Consider the following 17,381-nt stretch of genomic DNA (forward strand, 5'->3'; position numbering starts at 1 on the left):
CATCAGCAGGGGCATGTTCTGTAGTTTACAATTGTTAGGTATCCTGTTACGAGCATATCTGATGGACACGGGGACCTCATAAGTGTCTTATGCCTTATGGGAAGATTAACCTTATTTTGAATTTATTGGAAGGTTAGATTAGTCTTTATCAGCAAGCTAAGATGAAATGTCTTAATGAAAATATTTAAGAGCAATGGTTTCATATTTCTAGTCTAGTATATGCTAATTTTTTTACGTTGTAAAAAGACAGAAAATTTAAATGTTACTTTGCATAATTAAAGCTTATTTCTCCTTTTTTGCAGAAATATTGGTTATAGATTCTTTAAAACGAATAAACAAAACACCCTACTAGAATACCACACTAAAGACAGAACCAAATATAGTGTATTTTTTTTTCTTTCAAAACTATATACAGTGTGTTCTGTTTATTAGTATACCTTGCAAACTTGTAATTACATAATATATCATAATGGTGCATGCTGTTTCAAGAAAATATGCTTAATGGATGTTTAAAAATGTTTTGTACTTGAAATTAGTTTTTGCTTCTACAGAAAAAGATAAAATTATAACTGATTTCCCCTTTCTAACAATTTTTAATGTAATTATACTTATAACTCAGCCTTGTGACACTGACTATTATAAAGATTGCTTACATCTTCTCATTGTAAGTTTCTAGTTTCAGTTGCTTGTAACCTGGCCAAACAAACTCTTTGGTCTGTAATAATACATGCATTCCTCTAGCTGAATTGGAAATTTTCAACTGAAAATTTTTGGGTGTTTCAGAAAATGAAGCTGGGGGGGGGAATGTTTTAGTGCACAGAAAGGACCTGATCACTGTGTAATATAGGATTTTGAGGCCTATTGTACGCTTAAACATTTGTTGCGGAGTTGAAAAGTATGTTTTAATGAGTCAAGGATTGTAAAAAGGAAGAGTTAATTTTCAGAGTTAAAAGAAATAGATTATTGTAGAACTGAAAATTATCCCTGCCTTTGCCAGAGTTCCCACGGGGTGCTAGGTTAAGTTACTAAAGCTAGACTTTTCCCAGGTGTTTCCTTTTTTGGATGCCTTGAGAGTGCCCTCCACGGGGTGTTTCCTCTGGACCTCTGTGACCTTGTTGGGCTCTGAGTCCCCTGAAGCCCTCCCAGGCTTGGTTTCTAGAACAAAGGGGGAACCCAATTCTCCTTTCCACCTTGAGACCCAACCTTTCAGTTTCTCACTTTTCGTCATCTCTGTAGGCCTGACTCAAGGAGTTAGAATCCAGTTCTGTTCCCGAGAAAGGTGTTTTACTTCATTTTGAGACTGATCGCAACCCAAAGTTCCAAACTCTGCAGCTGACTGGGGGCCACAGGGATTAAACAGCCTGGTTTGGAGCTGCCAGGCTGCTTTGCCTAGCATGCTACCCGTTGTCATGTGTATTTTTGAAAACTCGTGGTGATCGGGGGAGGTCCCAGATGACTGGAAAATGACAAATATAGTGCCCATCTTTAAGAAAGGGAAGAAGAAGGATCCAGAGAACTACAAACCAGTCAGCCTCACCTTCAGTCCCCAGAAAAATGATGGAGCAGGTCCTCAAAGAATCAATTTCTAAGCACTTGGAGGAAGAGAAGATCATTAGAAACAGTCGGCATGGATTCACCAAAGACAAATCAAGCCTGATCAGCCTGATTGCCTTCTGTGGTGAGATAACTGGCTCTGGATGCAGGGGAAGCTTTGGACATAATGTACCTAGACTTTAGCAAGGTGTTTGATACCATCTCTGACAGCATTCTTTGCAAGCAAGCTGAGGAAGTGTGGGTTGGATGAAGGGACTGTAAGGTGGATAGAAAGCTGCATAGCTGGCTGAATTGTTGGGCTTAACGGGTAGTAATCAATGGCTTAATGTCTAGCTGGCAGCTGGTATTAAGTGGAGTGCCCCAGGGTTCGGTCCTGGGACTGGTTTTGTTCAATATCTTCATTAACAATCTGGAAGATGGGATGGAGCGCACCTTTAGCAAGTTCACAAATGGTAGTAAGCTGGAAGGTGTAGTAGATACACTGGAGGGTAGGGCTAGGATTCAGAGCGACCTAGACTCATTGGAGGAATGGGCAAAAGAAATATCATGAGGTTCAACAAACACAAGCACAAAGCCTTGCACTTAAGACAGAAGAATCCCATGCAGCACTATGGCTTGGAGACTGACTAGCGAAGCAGCAGCTCTGCAGAAAAAGACCTGGGGGTTAGACTGGACAAGAAGATGGCTATGAGGCAGCAGTGTGCCCTTGCTACTAAGAAGGCTAACAGCTTACTGGGCTATATTAGTAGGAGACTGGGTCCAGCAGCATTGGCGGGGAGTGCAGCAGGTCAGGGAGCTGCTCTGCAGCTGGGATCTTGTAGTCACAGTATGGGCTAGGGGCACAGCTGTGATCCACTGCCCACATGCTTTAGGCAGGGGCTTGCAGGCAGCAGATCATGGCTCTGCTCTGTCTTCAGACCACATTGTCACCGCTGTAAGATCCCAGCCCTGGCCCCAGAGCAGCTCCCTGCACAGCTGGGCACCCTGCCAGCACTGCTGGGACTGGTCTCCATGGAAACCCTGGCTCCACAATGTCACAGTGCTGCTGCTCCTGCAGTCTCCATGCAAACTGGCTGCAGCGACGTGGGCAGGGACTGCTAGGAAAGGGAGATCAGCTGGGTCCACCATTTTGCTCACCCCTGTACTGAGGGTTGATTTGCAGGAATGCTGAGCCTTTACAGTTGCAAACAAAGAAAATGGTAGCTTTTTGTATGTTAGGAGTAGTGCTTTGTATGTTAGTTTGAAGCATCAAGTCCTACAGCTCTCAGAGTAGACATCCATAATAGTTGACACTTTGTTTCTAATTTCACTCTCCCTCAGTTCCCCGCCTGTAAAACGGGAAGTAATATCCCCCCATTTCATTTCTTAAGAGTGTCCTGAAGATGACTCAGGGCATGTCTACGTGAGATGCCACATGCTCAGTAGCTTCATTCTGCTGTACATTAGCATAAAAGGCAAAAACAGTGCTAATGTGCAGTAGAATTCGTCTACTCACATCAGTGTCACCTAAAATTCATGCGGCGGCACTGCTGAACAGTAGTGCCAGTTACTCTGCATTTAATTTAGTACCTGTAGTAACATTTTAGGTAGCTGGGGTCTATTTACAATGATCCATATATACTGGAGCATTTAATTTAGAAATACTACTTGCAGCTGAGGCATTGTCCACTCCTTCTAGGCTACAGACAGAAATTACACATAAGCCAGTAGAAGTGACTGGAAACTGGTTCAAATCTGTGACGCAACAGAAGTTCAGTGCACATAAACTGCTTTCTAAGTGACTGAAACTGGTTTAAGATAAACCTGGATGGATGTAGTATGAGACTTAACTGTTTTAGGATAAATCATTTTATGGAACTTCTGTCCTAGATCCCTTCCCGGTTCAGGTTAACTCACAGCCTGGGGAGGGGTTTGCATTTCCCCTGCAAACCCTCCCTCCCCCTTCCACCCACAGTGTGGTTGAGCTAGTCTTGGCCCAAGCTGTGTGCTCCAGTGGAGCAGGGAGATGTCCTCTAGCATCCCGCAATTTATGGCCTGAGCAACTGTAGGCGTGTGGCTGCATTTCCAGATTCAAAAGTAAATGTCTGTTCACTTGCTTATCACTCCAATATATGCAGTTTAGACTAACCTGCAAATTCTAAACTGATTCAGCCTGTCTTTTTGACTGCCTGTACTTCGCCCTAATGTTTATAACTTTTTTTCCAGAAAAAATATATAATGTTTTTAATCAAATCAAAATTGATTTTTTGAAAAGTTTGAACATTTTTTCTTGCTTTTGCAGTTATGTGAACATAAAAACAGTTGATTCATAGTAAAAAAAAAAAAAAAAAAGTATGAAATGATTTGCATAATTGGGCCTAAAAGCAGTAAATTGTACTTGATTTCCAGATATATATGAGACTTGTAAAGTAAGCCAGTTCTGTCATTATATTGGCCCTTGGTGGGAAATGTAACCATTCTAGAGTTGGAATCTTTTTTAAGTATATGCGTGTATGCGTTTAAATTGAGAAATTAAATGCAAAGTCAAGTCTTATTTTAACATTAGTTTTGAAATGTCAAGTTCTCAAAGGTCAGAAACCTGCAAAAACTGAAGTTGTTCCAGTCATTTTAACTTTACCATTTTGTAAATAGTATTTTCTAATCTGTTTTCTTGTATATAAACTATTGATTGTTGCTAGTGCATTATACAAACCAGATATGATGGCTGGAATACTGTTATAAAAGCAGTCTTTATGTTTTTCTGGATATTCTCTATTTGAGTCTCTGGCCATAATGTTCTGGTGATGGGGTTTTGTTCCATTTTACAGCCTACTAGTATTATTATGTCTACAATAACAAATATGTATAATGCTTTACAGAAAGAAGAAAAAATCCTTGTTCTTAGAAATTTACAATCTAGAACTTATTGAGCTCTTTGAGACTACTGAAGGCTGCTAACCATGCATATAAGGCTTCCCAGGATCAGGGTCTAAGTAAAGGCAGTATATGTGAAGGAGGTGAATAAATATATTTAGAAAAGTGGAGAAAGTAGCATAGCTAGGTGTGGGTGAGTCGGGCACTAGTCCCAGGTGCTGACTTAAAGGGGGTGCAAGGTTGGTGGCTGCCACTGCTGCTGAGAGCAAAAAAATCCTTGGTACACCTCTAGGTAGGAATAAGATAAAACATCTTGTACTGCAGATGCTGTAATGAGGGAGAGAAGGGTTTGGGTTTTTTTTTTTAATTTCCTTCATGTTCATTAAGCTTTGTCTTCATTGACGCAAAGGTAAGTTTTCCCAGTGAGGTAAATAATTCTTAATAATTACCTGGCTGTAAAATCATATCTTAAGACAAGGCTGTTGTGATATTACCTTCAGGTTGATGGGTTGGCATTGTACATCTCCTACCTGCGGTTGATCTTGCTTTGTTTATTTTGTGCTACGATTATGGGTTTTATAACAATGAAAGAACTGACATACGAGTTGTCTCACAGTGAGAAAACACATTTTTCCCACCGTAAAAGAGCCTGAAAAAGGGGGAGGTTTACGTTTTATAATACATAAATGGAGGTGTATTTGTTGCTGTAAATGAAAGTGTATATACACTGTGGAAGTTTTTCTGTACTGTATATGAATATGCACATTTTAAAAGTAAGTATTTTAGTGCCAGTGAAAATTTAAGACTGTCCTCACTGAGGTGAAATTTTGTATCAGATTATGCAGGCAGCATCAGCCCTTTCTCCATCCTATTCTGTCAATATTCGTCAATACTAATTTGAAATGAATCTTGCCTAGAAATGAGATGGAGCTGTTACTTCTGTTTGATGCTCTTTTCAATAATTTTTGCCTTCCACAGTAAATGCCAGTTATTCTCCCCATTGTTAAATAAATGTGATTTTAATAACTTTTTTTTTCTTCTTCCTGCCAATAGGTCTTGATTACAAAAAGCTAACAGATGAAAATGGAGATCCTTTGGGAGCATTGGAGCCTATCCTTACAAGCCAAAACATCTTATCCATTTCTAAACTTGCTCCCAAAATTCCCCAAAAAGATGGTAGCATGCTCTCGCCAAGCTCTGTATATGCCACCTGGTTACAAAATCTCTTCTGGAATGGTGATTGCCACCTCATTAAAAAAACACCAGAAACAGTACCTGAGTGGCTGCATGCATATGACATATGTTCAAAGTACTTTGACAGACTCAACTCAGCAGATATGGTTGCTTTAATTGATGAAATTACTTTTTCTTCAAAGGCTGTCACCAAGGTAAATATAACATTTATGTAAGAATGAAAAGTTTAAGATGTTAGATAAGATGTTATATGGAATTTTCATGAATTGTTCTCATGCCCTTTGTTTTATTGAGGTTTTCAAAGTAAATGTTAAATTAACAAGTTGTATTTAAAGGAAAAAACAGAGGAGCACAAAACCTGCTTGCTGCTTTGAGATTTACTACTATAGAGAGAAGTTTTATATTTTATACTAACTTAAAGTGCTCATAGTTTGAACCTCTGTATGAAAACCTCTGTTTTGATCCTCCATGCTCATCAAAACCTCCATGAGTTAGGTCTACTGAAAAAATAGAGGAAATAACATTCACTGGTCTGAATCCTAAAACTCATTTTGCTCTGGGCTTCTATTCACTACATACCTTCCCATCCTAAAGGGAATGATCAGTATTTCTTGGGTCATAAAGGAAGCCTAGCTGCTGATAGTCAGATTCCGCTTATTTGACTTGGTGGCTGGGCTTAGGTTGTCATGAGAGGAGGGCTATACCCCTACTACAGAGGGAGGTAAAAAAAAACAAACCCATAGCCTAAACCAATCTGACCAGAGGGAAAATTCCTTCCTGAGCCCAAATTTGGGATTGGTCTGACCTTGAGTGGAGGGGCAAAATGACCCTTTAGCCAGGAATCTCCAGCTTTGCTTCTAGCAGGCACACCCCAGTTGAAGTCTCCAGCCTTAGCTGTAGCCAATGCCCAGTGCCCCCAAGGCTTCAAACAAAACATAAAGCAGAAAAAGGGTTGGGGAGGGAGGCAGGAGCAACCAACAAAGCCCAGAATAATGGAAATACCCGTGGTAGACAATAGGCATAGCTACATCTAGATCATCCCTGAGCAGTGCCTGTCCAACCTCTTCTTGAATACCTCCAGTGATAGAGTCCACAGGTTCCCTAGGCAGTCTGTTCCACTGCCTCACTGTTTTAACAGTGAAGACGTTTTTTTTCCGGATATCCAATTTAAATTTATTTTGCTGCCACTTCAAGCCATTAATCTGCATTCTCCTCTGGAGCAAGAGAAAAGGGTGTTTTCCCTCTTCTTTATGGCAGCCCTTCAAGTATTTGAAGACTGCTGTCATGTCCCCTCTTAAGCACCTTTTCTGCAAGTTGAATATGCCTAGCTCCTTCAGCCTCTCCTCATATGATTTATCTTCCAATCCCTGATCTTCTTTGTCACCCAACTCTGGACCCTCTCTAACTTCTCCACATCCTTTTTTCAAATGTGGAGCCTAGAACTGCAGACAGTATTCCAGGTGAGGCCTACCAGCACCAAGTAGAGGCACTATCACCTCTCATGTTTTATACCTAATGCTTCTAGGATGCAGCCCAAAACCACATTTACTTTTTGTGTAGTTGCATCTCACTGCAGGCTTATATTAAGGCTGTGATCTACCAAGGCTCCCAAGTCCTTTTTCATAGAGCTGCAACCCAGTCAGGTGTCCCCCATTTGTATTTGTTTTTCTTTTTATTATTTCTCCTGAGATGTAGCACCTTGCATTTGTCCATATCAAACTTCATCCTGTTAACTCTAGCCCAGTTTTCCAATCTGTCGGGATCCTTTTAAATTGTGGTCACATCTTCCAATGTGTTCACAATCCTTCCCAGTTTTGTCGTCTACAGACTTGCTCAAGAAGCTGTCTAGCCGGCATCCAAATTGTTAATAAACATGTTGAATGGGACTGGGCGGAGATTTTGAGTACCACATGACTGTGCTCCTCTGGACACAGCCCTAGATGCTGTTGTTAGGCTTGCTTCTAAAGTAGAAGTTACCCTGTACATTACCAGCCAGCTAATTTATTGCTTTTGTTGGATTTGGAATTAAAATTTGTGGCAGTTAGAAGAAAGTGACTTTCAAGCATGTTTACAGTTGTACCAATTCAGTCCTGTCCTGCAATGGCATCTATAAGGTAGCTTACTAGTGGAAGCCTTTTGAAAAATTCAGTTATAGTTTCTGAAAATGTCTATTTGTCATTTTAATTCTGTTTCTTCCCCTTGCTTTGATCTTATCAATATTAAAATGGTTCGCACTTCAGATCAGGCAACTTTAGATTCTGTAGAATTTTAGAACAGTTGATAACTTCCATGTCCACCCCTCACATCAAATCATATCAAATTTAGAACACTGTTAGTCACATAATAGTTTCTTACATCCCATTCACATCAGTTCTCTGATTTCATAGCCTTGAAACAAAAATACAGTTCATCACTTTTCTCCTGTTTCTAGCTGGTTTTTTTCAAAATTGTTTCTGGATGGAAACTGAAATAGGGTGAGGATCAAAGGGAAAAAAAACCAGATGAGCCTGTCCCTCCTTCTATCGTGCCCACCTCTCCCCACATCCTAGTGTCATCCACAAATTTGATCAAGGTGCTTATCATATTTGGGGGCATGATATATGCAAGAAAATATGGCAAATAGAAAGTTATAATAAAATCTCTTTTTTCAAAAACTACCACTTTATATTTTAAAATTGTTGTCCTGAGGTGCGCGGTTTATGGGTTGCCTCTTGCTTGCTGTTGTTCTTGGTGTTTAAGCTGCTGGGGATCTGTGCGCTCCAGGAGGCCAGCACTAGCAAGTGGCCTTGCGGAGTCTAGGTACAACACAGACAGAATGACTCAAATTCATGTTCAGCCATGAAAAGTCGGGGAGATTTATTGTCATTTAAACATGCAGGCAAGTGTACTATCTAGCAGTAAACCCAACTCAGTAAAACTGCACAGGATAATGCTAGCTACAGCATGTATCAGTTATGTTCCCCTAGGTCACTACAAAGAAACAATCCTTGTGGCACCTATATTTATACCTGAAATACCCAAGTTCCACGCCAGTGTTTATCCATCTGTTTGCCAAGATGTTCATTTTTAATTTGTTCTTTTGCCAAGCCAAACACCTGGCATCTTCAGTTCTTCTCTTATCTTGGCATCTGTCTTCATGATTCTTTTTTTCTTTACTCCTAATGCTCCTTTTTTTGCATTAGCTGCTTTCTTCATTAGTGTGTTTTCATTTTTTACATTTCTTTTCAGGTCATTCAGCAGTCAGAAATGCCTGTTCTTCCCAAGTTCCTTTTTGGAGTATTAGCTTAACCACAGCTTAGCATAACCAGAACTCCTACAAAAATCCGCAGTGAATGTGATATTACTCCATTGATTAATCATCTAATGTTAAAAAATTGTTCTTTATTGAAGTGTGAATTTATCTATCAACTTCCAGCCATTGTAGTTTCATTTATAAACTTTGTCATATCAGTGTTTATAGAATGAAAGCAAGAAGATTTTTAAGTTCTTAAGATTTAACTTCTGGAGCGTCTTGCTATATAGGGAGTGTATTTTACAATTGTTTAGCCATCCTCATGGATCTTCTCTGACCTCTTCAAATTATTAGTGTCTTTCTTGAATTACAGACCTCTAACTGGACATGTTACTCCATTATAGATTCCTTCAGCCCCAAATATAATGGAAGTATTAGCTCCCTACCTCCCTGTTTATACATCGAAGATAATATTAGCACTTCTGACAACAGTTTGCATTAGGAGTTTCTGTTCAGCTGATTATTCATTATAGCCCTAAGATCCTTTGAAAGTCTCTACTTAGTGGGTTAAAGTCCCTGCTGAGTTTCATATGGCTTGCAGTATTTGTTCCAAACCAAAAGATGGGTATCTTTTTACTTTTTGTCTTATTAAAGCATGTATGTTTACCTGCTCCTACCTTACCAAGTGATCCAGATTACTCCCCATCAGTGATCTGCTATTAATGAGCCCTCCCGTCCTATTTATCAGTCTGTGTCCTCTGCAACTGTTATCAGTAATTATTGTGTTGTTTCAGGGCCTTGGTAAAAATCTTAAATAGCAAGGGGCCAAGACCTGATGCTTAAGACCCTACTACAAACATGCATTTTAACAGTGATTTATACAATTACTAATATTTTTTGAGATCCATTGCTTGTCCAGATTAATCTTTTTAATGCATTTCATGCTAACAGTGTATAATTTAATTCCTCAATCAAAAACCTATAAGGTAATGAGTTAAATGACTTAAAGAAGTTTACAAAATGAATGTTACTACTTTCATCAACCACATTGGTAATCTCATTAGAAAAATCATTAGTTTGTCAGGATTTATTTGCCCTATATCCATATTAATTCTTATTAATAATAAATCCCTTCAAGAGAACCTTATATCCACCATCCTTTTTTTTTTTTGCCTGCCAGTGTTAAGCTTGACAATAAGTGACAATAAGATGAATCATTTTGGATTCTCTTTTAAAATATTGGCACAACTTTAGCTTTCTTGCAGTTCTGTGGCATGTTTCCAGTTTTTCCTAGACTGTTAATGCTGACTTTCGCTAATTCTTAGAATTTCTTGACCATCTCAAAAATTCTTTGGTGCATTTCATCCAGAATTGTTCAAATTCCAGCATTAGTGGTTGTTCTTTACTATCTTTCTGCATTGCTAATGGTATAGAAATTGTATGATCATCGTCTAGTGATGTAACTGTATTCTTTGGCTTCCTCCCATCACAGAACAGATATTTTTCTTTTTTGTTTTATTGTTGGTTGTTCTTTTTTCATCTAGGGCTAATACCATAGTTAGAACTGGTTTTATAATGAATACGTTAACTCATTATATTTATATTTAACCTGGACTTACTCTCACCTAGATTTTTGCTTTCCTGATCATTTTTCAACAGCTCCCTAACTTCTGATTTTCACTCATAATCATGAGATTTCCTTTTTGTCTTCATTATTTATATACAGTTTTGCATTGTTCTCCTTTAAGGATTTAAAAAGACCCCATCCCCAGAGGTGACTTTTTTTTCTCCCCACTTTCATTATGAGATTGTGGCTCCCCATTATTAACAATAAAATAATCACATTCTTCTAATGGAATTCTTTCTTCCAACCTATGTGTTCCATAATTATTTTGGGATAGACTATAATTTATTAGACATTTGTACAGTATTCAGCACAGTATGAACCACCTTGCTTTGAAGTGTATGGGAACTATCAGAATAAAAATATTAAGTAATAATATAATAATATTGGGCCTATCTAGAGAGAATGGTAAAGAACACTGTGCATCAGCTGGTCTTATAATTCATTATAACACAATTTTCCCGTTTCAAGTTTTAAAATTGCTCTACAGAATTGTTGCTTCTATTCATGCATGGGGTTGGAGCCTGTAGCCTTTTCTCCCGGCAGATGTATTGTGCTTTTAAGTATTGCTCATTTTATAGACTTAATTATAGTAATGATCTTATCAAAATTTTCAGTGGTCTTGATAGTTTCCTGTTTATCCATCTTGACAATCTGCAAGAAGCTCTTTAGTTAATTTGTTGGGGGTTTTCTTCATTATTTTCTTGATAACATAGTCTTTTGTTTCATTGGTTGTGCCTTGCTAGTATGTTGCATCTTCAAAGAACCATCTGTTTCAGAACTCATAGGTCGTTGCCCTGATCTTTGTGGATAAATAGTACTCTGATGAAAAACAAAATACAAAAACAGTCAAAAAAGCCCCTGAAAATAATTGTCTTTTACTTGACTGCATTTTCATTACCAAGGACATAAAACAAATGAAGACAGGCACAGAGTGTTAATTACTAGGAGAAAGCTGCAACTTCAGTATAGAAAAGTGACATATAAATCACATGATTAGGTGGGTCTGAATGTATCCAGTCCTCGGAAAAAGAGAGACTTCCCACCAGAACTGCCAGATCATTTGTACTCAAAATGCAACTTCAGATATCATCTCTTGGTAAATGGCTCTGTCTCATGCTTCTTTTAAGCACCTCCATTGTCTGTCCAACTTGTCACATCATATGGGAACATCTGTCCTGTTGTTCAAAGGTAGCTTTACAATATACATTTGACCTTGTTGCCTGCAAAGTTGACTCCTGTTGAGGAGATAACATGGTGTTACTCTACCAAGATGCCATGGCACCCTGGAGTGCCTTGAGATTCTTTTACAGATACTCTGGGGTTGCTACACAGTACTAGTGCTGTTAGGGCCTACAGCGTAATTCACAAGATAAACCTAGATTTTTCACATAGGTATCCATAGTCCTAAAAACATTCTGACCTGTTGTGGTCTTTGAGTTTGTTACAACAGAAGAATTGTTCTTTTAAAAGTAAAAGCTAAAATTTGACATTTTTCAAGGGGTGTCTCTAGTCTGAAATGGTTGAGAACTACTGTGATAACATCATCAAAGCAGTGTGTTACTTCAGCCCAGCTCTGCAACATCTTTAAAGATCAGGTGCTTAAGCTAGGCTTTCTGGTGCTTTTAGCTAAAGCTGGTTCAATCAGCCTTTAGATAAAAGTGCCAAAAAAGCCTCTTACTAAAGCACCCAATCTTTACAGATGTCAGGCTAGCTGCAATGAAATAATGTGCTGCCTTTTCTAGGTATATGCAGGGCTTAGCACAGGAATGCACCAAATTTAAAGTAAAGTGCCTATTATAATATTGCTATCATAATATTGCTTCAATATACAAGCAAAATTTTAATCTAGACATTTTATTCTCACCCGTATTCATGATCAGTTGCTTTCTTTCTTTCCTTCGGATATTAGTTTCCTTCCTTTTTTGCCACTAGTTTGAGTTTTGGAAATTTAACCTTATTCTTGTTATCTAATTAGATAACTCTAGGTACAGGATAGACGTATCAGAAAATGATCTTGGATTAAAAATATGATGGAACTTTATAACTTACACTATACAAGGAAGAAAAAATATGGTCTTTGGTTAATGGCTTTCACATGCCTTTATTTATTTGAGTCCTAAACAGGTTTAGAGTGGCTTACAGTAAAAACCAGATACACAGGTACATTCTAAAGACAGATAAAAAATATTAAAGTAAAACAGTATGTAATAGAACAAACTCCCTAAACAGAGCACCAGACCAAGCTCTGATAGACCACTAGAGAGAGGGCATTTAAGAGCTAAGAAATTACTGTTAAGAATGGGCCCCCACCGGTTTTCTCCATTTAAGTGTGGCACCCCAGTGTTGTCAGAAAGTTACTCTTGTCTCACTGTAGCAATTGGGATAGAATGTAAGGGAGAAGGTCGTGCTTTCGGTACATGTGGTCCTGTTAGGACAAACTAGCACCCTAAATTGTACCCAGAAACCTACTGGAACCCAGTGCAGACTGGAATAATGCATTGGTCATGACCCAGTTTCATCATACAAGTAGCTTGTTATTTGAAGACTGTTAATAGGTCATAAGGGTCTAGAAAAGAAGGTCACAGTTTTGCATCTGCTGCTCTAAAATGTCCCTTTATGGCCCGCCATTTAGTCAGTTGTAAGATCAGTTTTATCTGTGAATTTCCTGCTTTCTGCTGTAGATACATTTTCCTCTGCTGTCTGGATTCTCCAGGATAGTTCTGAAACTTAGTCTTCATATAGTAATGGGAGGTAGGGCAAATAAACTCTGTATGCTTTGAAGATGAAGCTGGATCAATTTATGAAAGGAATTATATGATGTAGTTAGCTGTAATAGCTATGTTCCTTTTTTTTTCTAAATATCTTTAAGAAATTGAAGCCATTATTCTTTTTTTCAGATAACATACCATGGCAGAGATGTGTTTCATTTTTGTGATGATTAGCAATTGGTCATGAGGTTATAAATTAAATTACAGGATCTTATGTGGAGGTATCAAGTGTCATTCATCTTCCAAATTCTTTGGCATAGGCAAATAACCATTCTGTTAGTGGACCTGTGTATGAAATAGTTCCATATGCTCATAGACACACATGACTGAACAGTGTGTTTTAAAGAGCACATTATAATACTTCACTGTGACTGTTAAAAATATGAAATTGAACTCAGACACCAATTTAAAAAAAACAGCTCAAAGAATTAAAGCAACAGATAGGTCAAAGACCTGTCCGGTATGCATAACCACTATCTTGCCTCATTTTGTATTGGCTACTGGGGACAACTCAAAATTGTACATATTTGCGCTATCAGATCAGCGTCAGACCAGTAATTTAGATCAGGTTAGGACCGCGCCAGCTATATTCCTTGCAATCTCAAGGGCAGTTAAGGATAAAGTTTTTTTCTTAAATGTCTTTAAATTTCAAGGTATCCCTTAATTCAGTAATTAAGAAATGTAGATTGTCCAGAGTGGGAGAGGCCTGAGTCTACACACATTTGCTTAGCTTATCTGCTTATCTCCTCACACTTTGTGGTACACCTTGGAGTCCACCGTCATTGGTTTAGAAGTGACAAAAGATATATCCCTGGAAATACTGTTTTTGGACTGGACCGTTAGGTTTTCACTCAGAACCACCAGAGAACAGCTTAAATATGCATTTACTTTTCCTTGTTATGCTAGAATAATGTTCACTGTTTAAATAGTAGGGGTGTGCAAAGCTGCAGTTACTGATTCGATTTGGAGAAGATTTGGCCCAATTCAGAGGCCGAATCACCAAATTGGAATTGAATTGGGACACCAAGAAAAACCTCTGAGTGTACTCAGAGCCTTCAAGTCAATTCAGAAAAGATTTGGAAATTTGGAAGGCAGTCTTTCAAGGGAGCAGAAACTAAGAAGAGGGAGGGGGAACAGGGAGGGCAAGACTGACATATGTAGCTGGCCAATGACTGTGATCTTTCCCTGAATCCCCTTCCAATCTGAGGGAGGATGTAGAAATAGCATGTAAGCCTCTGTCTGCAGCCTTTCTGTCCCTTTTGTGAGCTGCTTCTGCCTGAGCAAAAGAGGGGAGGGTGGTTATCCCAGAAACAAGTGGGCAAGTAGAGATCTAACCAGCACCAGGAAGGCCCCCAGTTACAAACTACCATCCCTGCTGTTTTCATCCAAATCTGCCTTAACACACACAAGTGACATGAGTTTTGCTTTCAGCAGTTTGAGGTGCAGTTTCCCAGAAACCCCTGCACCTATCTCCTTGGGACTTGGCAGGCAAGATTCCCCATTATAGTCTATGGCTGAATCACCGAATCTCTCAGAACCAGAGCTGAATCTTCTGAAGCAGATTTGGCTGAATTGATTTGGAACAGTGGTCTGAATCTGCGAATTGAATCACTGTCCTCTGAATCGGCTGAATCTAAATCAAATACTTCCCTATTCGCACAGGCCTATTAAGTGGCACCAGTTGTAGTGACATCTATAACTCTTTTCTAAGATATTGCAGGTATATAAAGTGAATCAGGTATATAAAGAGGGTAAGAATAGAGCAATTATTTTCCTGGGTCACACAAATTAAATGATTTTTGTAAAATAAGGAAATGGTAACAGAGGAAAGTACTGACCCCATATCTTAGACCTTCTGAGCTGTGGTCCAGTGTTTGGATCAAGATGTGTTCCTTCCTCCCTATTGACCTACTTTTGTTTTCTTTTTCATTTTTGTGGTAGATTAGTAGATTCCTATAATCGGTCTGCAGTCTGTTTACCAACTTTGTGGATCTTGCTACTTGCCAAAAGAAATGTAGCTAAACATAGCTACATTATGTTATTCTGGCTCCTAGATTTGAATGTTCTCTAAGAACCCAACTTGTCAACCACTTTCCTGTTCGAGATGTAGACAGCTCAAGCTTTGTTTCCTATCTCCTGTGTTTCAGAACTTTGCGCCTTAACTCTATCGATTGTCCTATATCCAGTATTTTTGTTATTTTTCTCAAGCATGCTGACAGTGTAATTATTGTAAAATTAAGCATGCTATGGCCATTTCATCCAAAACAACAGGTGTATTGTAAGAGCCTTTAAGTTAAACTCTAAATGAGATATTTGCATGCCAAAAGTATTGAAACACATTATTTGGAAATCCTATTTGAATTTCTTCCCTCAGTTTCCTATTTGAAGCAAAGGTTGAAAAAGCTAGGCTGTGATTTTGGAAAACAGATAAGAACAGGCCTGACTCCCTTTTCTGTGGACTGTACCAATGGGAAGTACAAAATATCAGTCTCTTGGGAAGTCCTGAAATCTGTTACGATCACATAGATGTCAGTGTATAGTTGGTAGAATGGGAGAGAACAACTATTACACTCCTTTTAAAATGTCTTTACTTTTCTATTTATAGAATGTACAACTGTCTATATGGAAATCTGGGAATTAAAGTACTTTCCAGTAAAAGAAGAACAATTCCTTATTTCAAAAATCTGCTAAATGTACTTGAGGACAACACTGTTTTTAAACTCTTTACTTTGTTTTGAGTTTAGTTATACCGATAGCTCGGTCACCTTAATATAAGGTCTTCTGAAGGAAACATTTTTATTATTGTTAGGACTAAAGGTCTCTCAAAGCAAAAGTACCTTGTTCACAACTGCTCCTTATATGATTCAGGCAGCCAGCAGCATACATTAAACTTAAAATTCACTTATCCAGTATTATCATTAATTTTACCCTAAAGCTTCTTTAAATCATATTAGAAGTTGCAATCATTGTCTCTACCAGATGGACTAATATCAGCCTGAGGTACGGCTTTAGAACATTCTTTATTAGAATCAGTAGCTCTGTATACACAGCCTGCGTCATCATCCTATCAGCTGAATGTAAAAGTTAAAATGGCAGAGTGATTGGTTGAAAGTGAACTTGGCTTGTCATTGAAAACTGTAACTTTGTAGGCTACCCAATAGTTTTGCTTATTTTTCAAACATTTAAAGACAAATTTAAACAATGACCTAACACAAATTAAAATACCCTAAAACAGTGTTCTCCAACAAGTATCTTACAGAAATATGTTATTAGACTCCCTCAACATTGTGGCCCCAGGAAATTTTATTTCTACAGATGCATTTCTTCAAGCTGACAGTAAAATAAGGTGTTCACCACAGCAACATTACTTACTGAGTATTGCTGTCCACAGGCCTGCCAGGGTGAGGACCAAGGATCTGGGTTTTTGTTCACTGCGTGGAAAAAACACCAATTTTTCTCCTTTAAAGGAGAAAACCCATGTTTTTCTCCTTTATAGCAGAAAATGGTGGGTTGCACCTTGCGGGCCGAAAGAGTTCCAGGCTGCAAGGAGCTGGCTGGGGCAGGGGAAGCGTGAGCAGGGAGTGCCACATGCAGCCAGGCAGCTCCCCGCAGGTAAGTTTGTGGGGGGCAATCATATGCATCAGGGGAGCATGGGGGAGGCATGTGTCCTCCCAGGTTTGTGCACCCACAGTGGGCACAGGGCTGCAGTCTGACCCTACTGGCATAGGTAGGAGTCACCTCTGCAGCCCAGCAGTTGGGATCCAGCTCAGGAGGGCAGAGTGGGTTGGTGTTGCTCTTCGGCACTGCTGCTGGGTTTCCTGTGCCAGCTGTGTCACCAGCAATATGAGTAATGGATGGGGGCAGGGGCTGGGCACAGTGCCATCACCTCCTTCAGCTGCCAGCCGCTTGTATGTTGAGCCACAGCTCTACCCTGCCATAATGGCCCAGCCACCTCCCCTGCTGTCGCCACTCCCCTCAGGCCATCTTCCCTGCCCTCCACTCCACCTCCCCTCTGGGGGAGAGTCATGGCTTGAGGGGAGCAGCAGCAGCTCCCGGGCCGTGGTAATGGGGTAGAACAGTGGCTCGGTGCACAAGCTGCTGGTGGTGGAAGGAGGTGAGAGCAGTGCAGCTTCCCCTCATCTGTTACTCCTCA

General features: G+C 39.3%; 1 protein-coding gene across 1 annotated transcript in view; it reads left to right on the top strand.

Annotated features, from left to right (window-relative positions):
* NBAS (neuroblastoma amplified sequence) overlaps nucleotides 1-17,381 on the top strand; it is a 364,123-nt gene that overhangs the window by 268,923 nt on the left and 77,819 nt on the right. The window contains exon 44 of the mRNA XM_019538135.1: nucleotides 5,461-5,795. Coding sequence (XP_019393680.1) covers nucleotides 5,461-5,795 — 335 coding nt within the window. The remainder of the gene's footprint in view (nucleotides 1-5,460; nucleotides 5,796-17,381) is intronic.

This window comes from Crocodylus porosus, unplaced genomic scaffold (genome assembly GCF_001723895.1).
Source record: "Crocodylus porosus isolate Cpor-Errol unplaced genomic scaffold, CroPor_comp1, whole genome shotgun sequence".
NCBI lineage: Eukaryota > Metazoa > Chordata > Crocodylia > Crocodylidae > Crocodylus > Crocodylus porosus.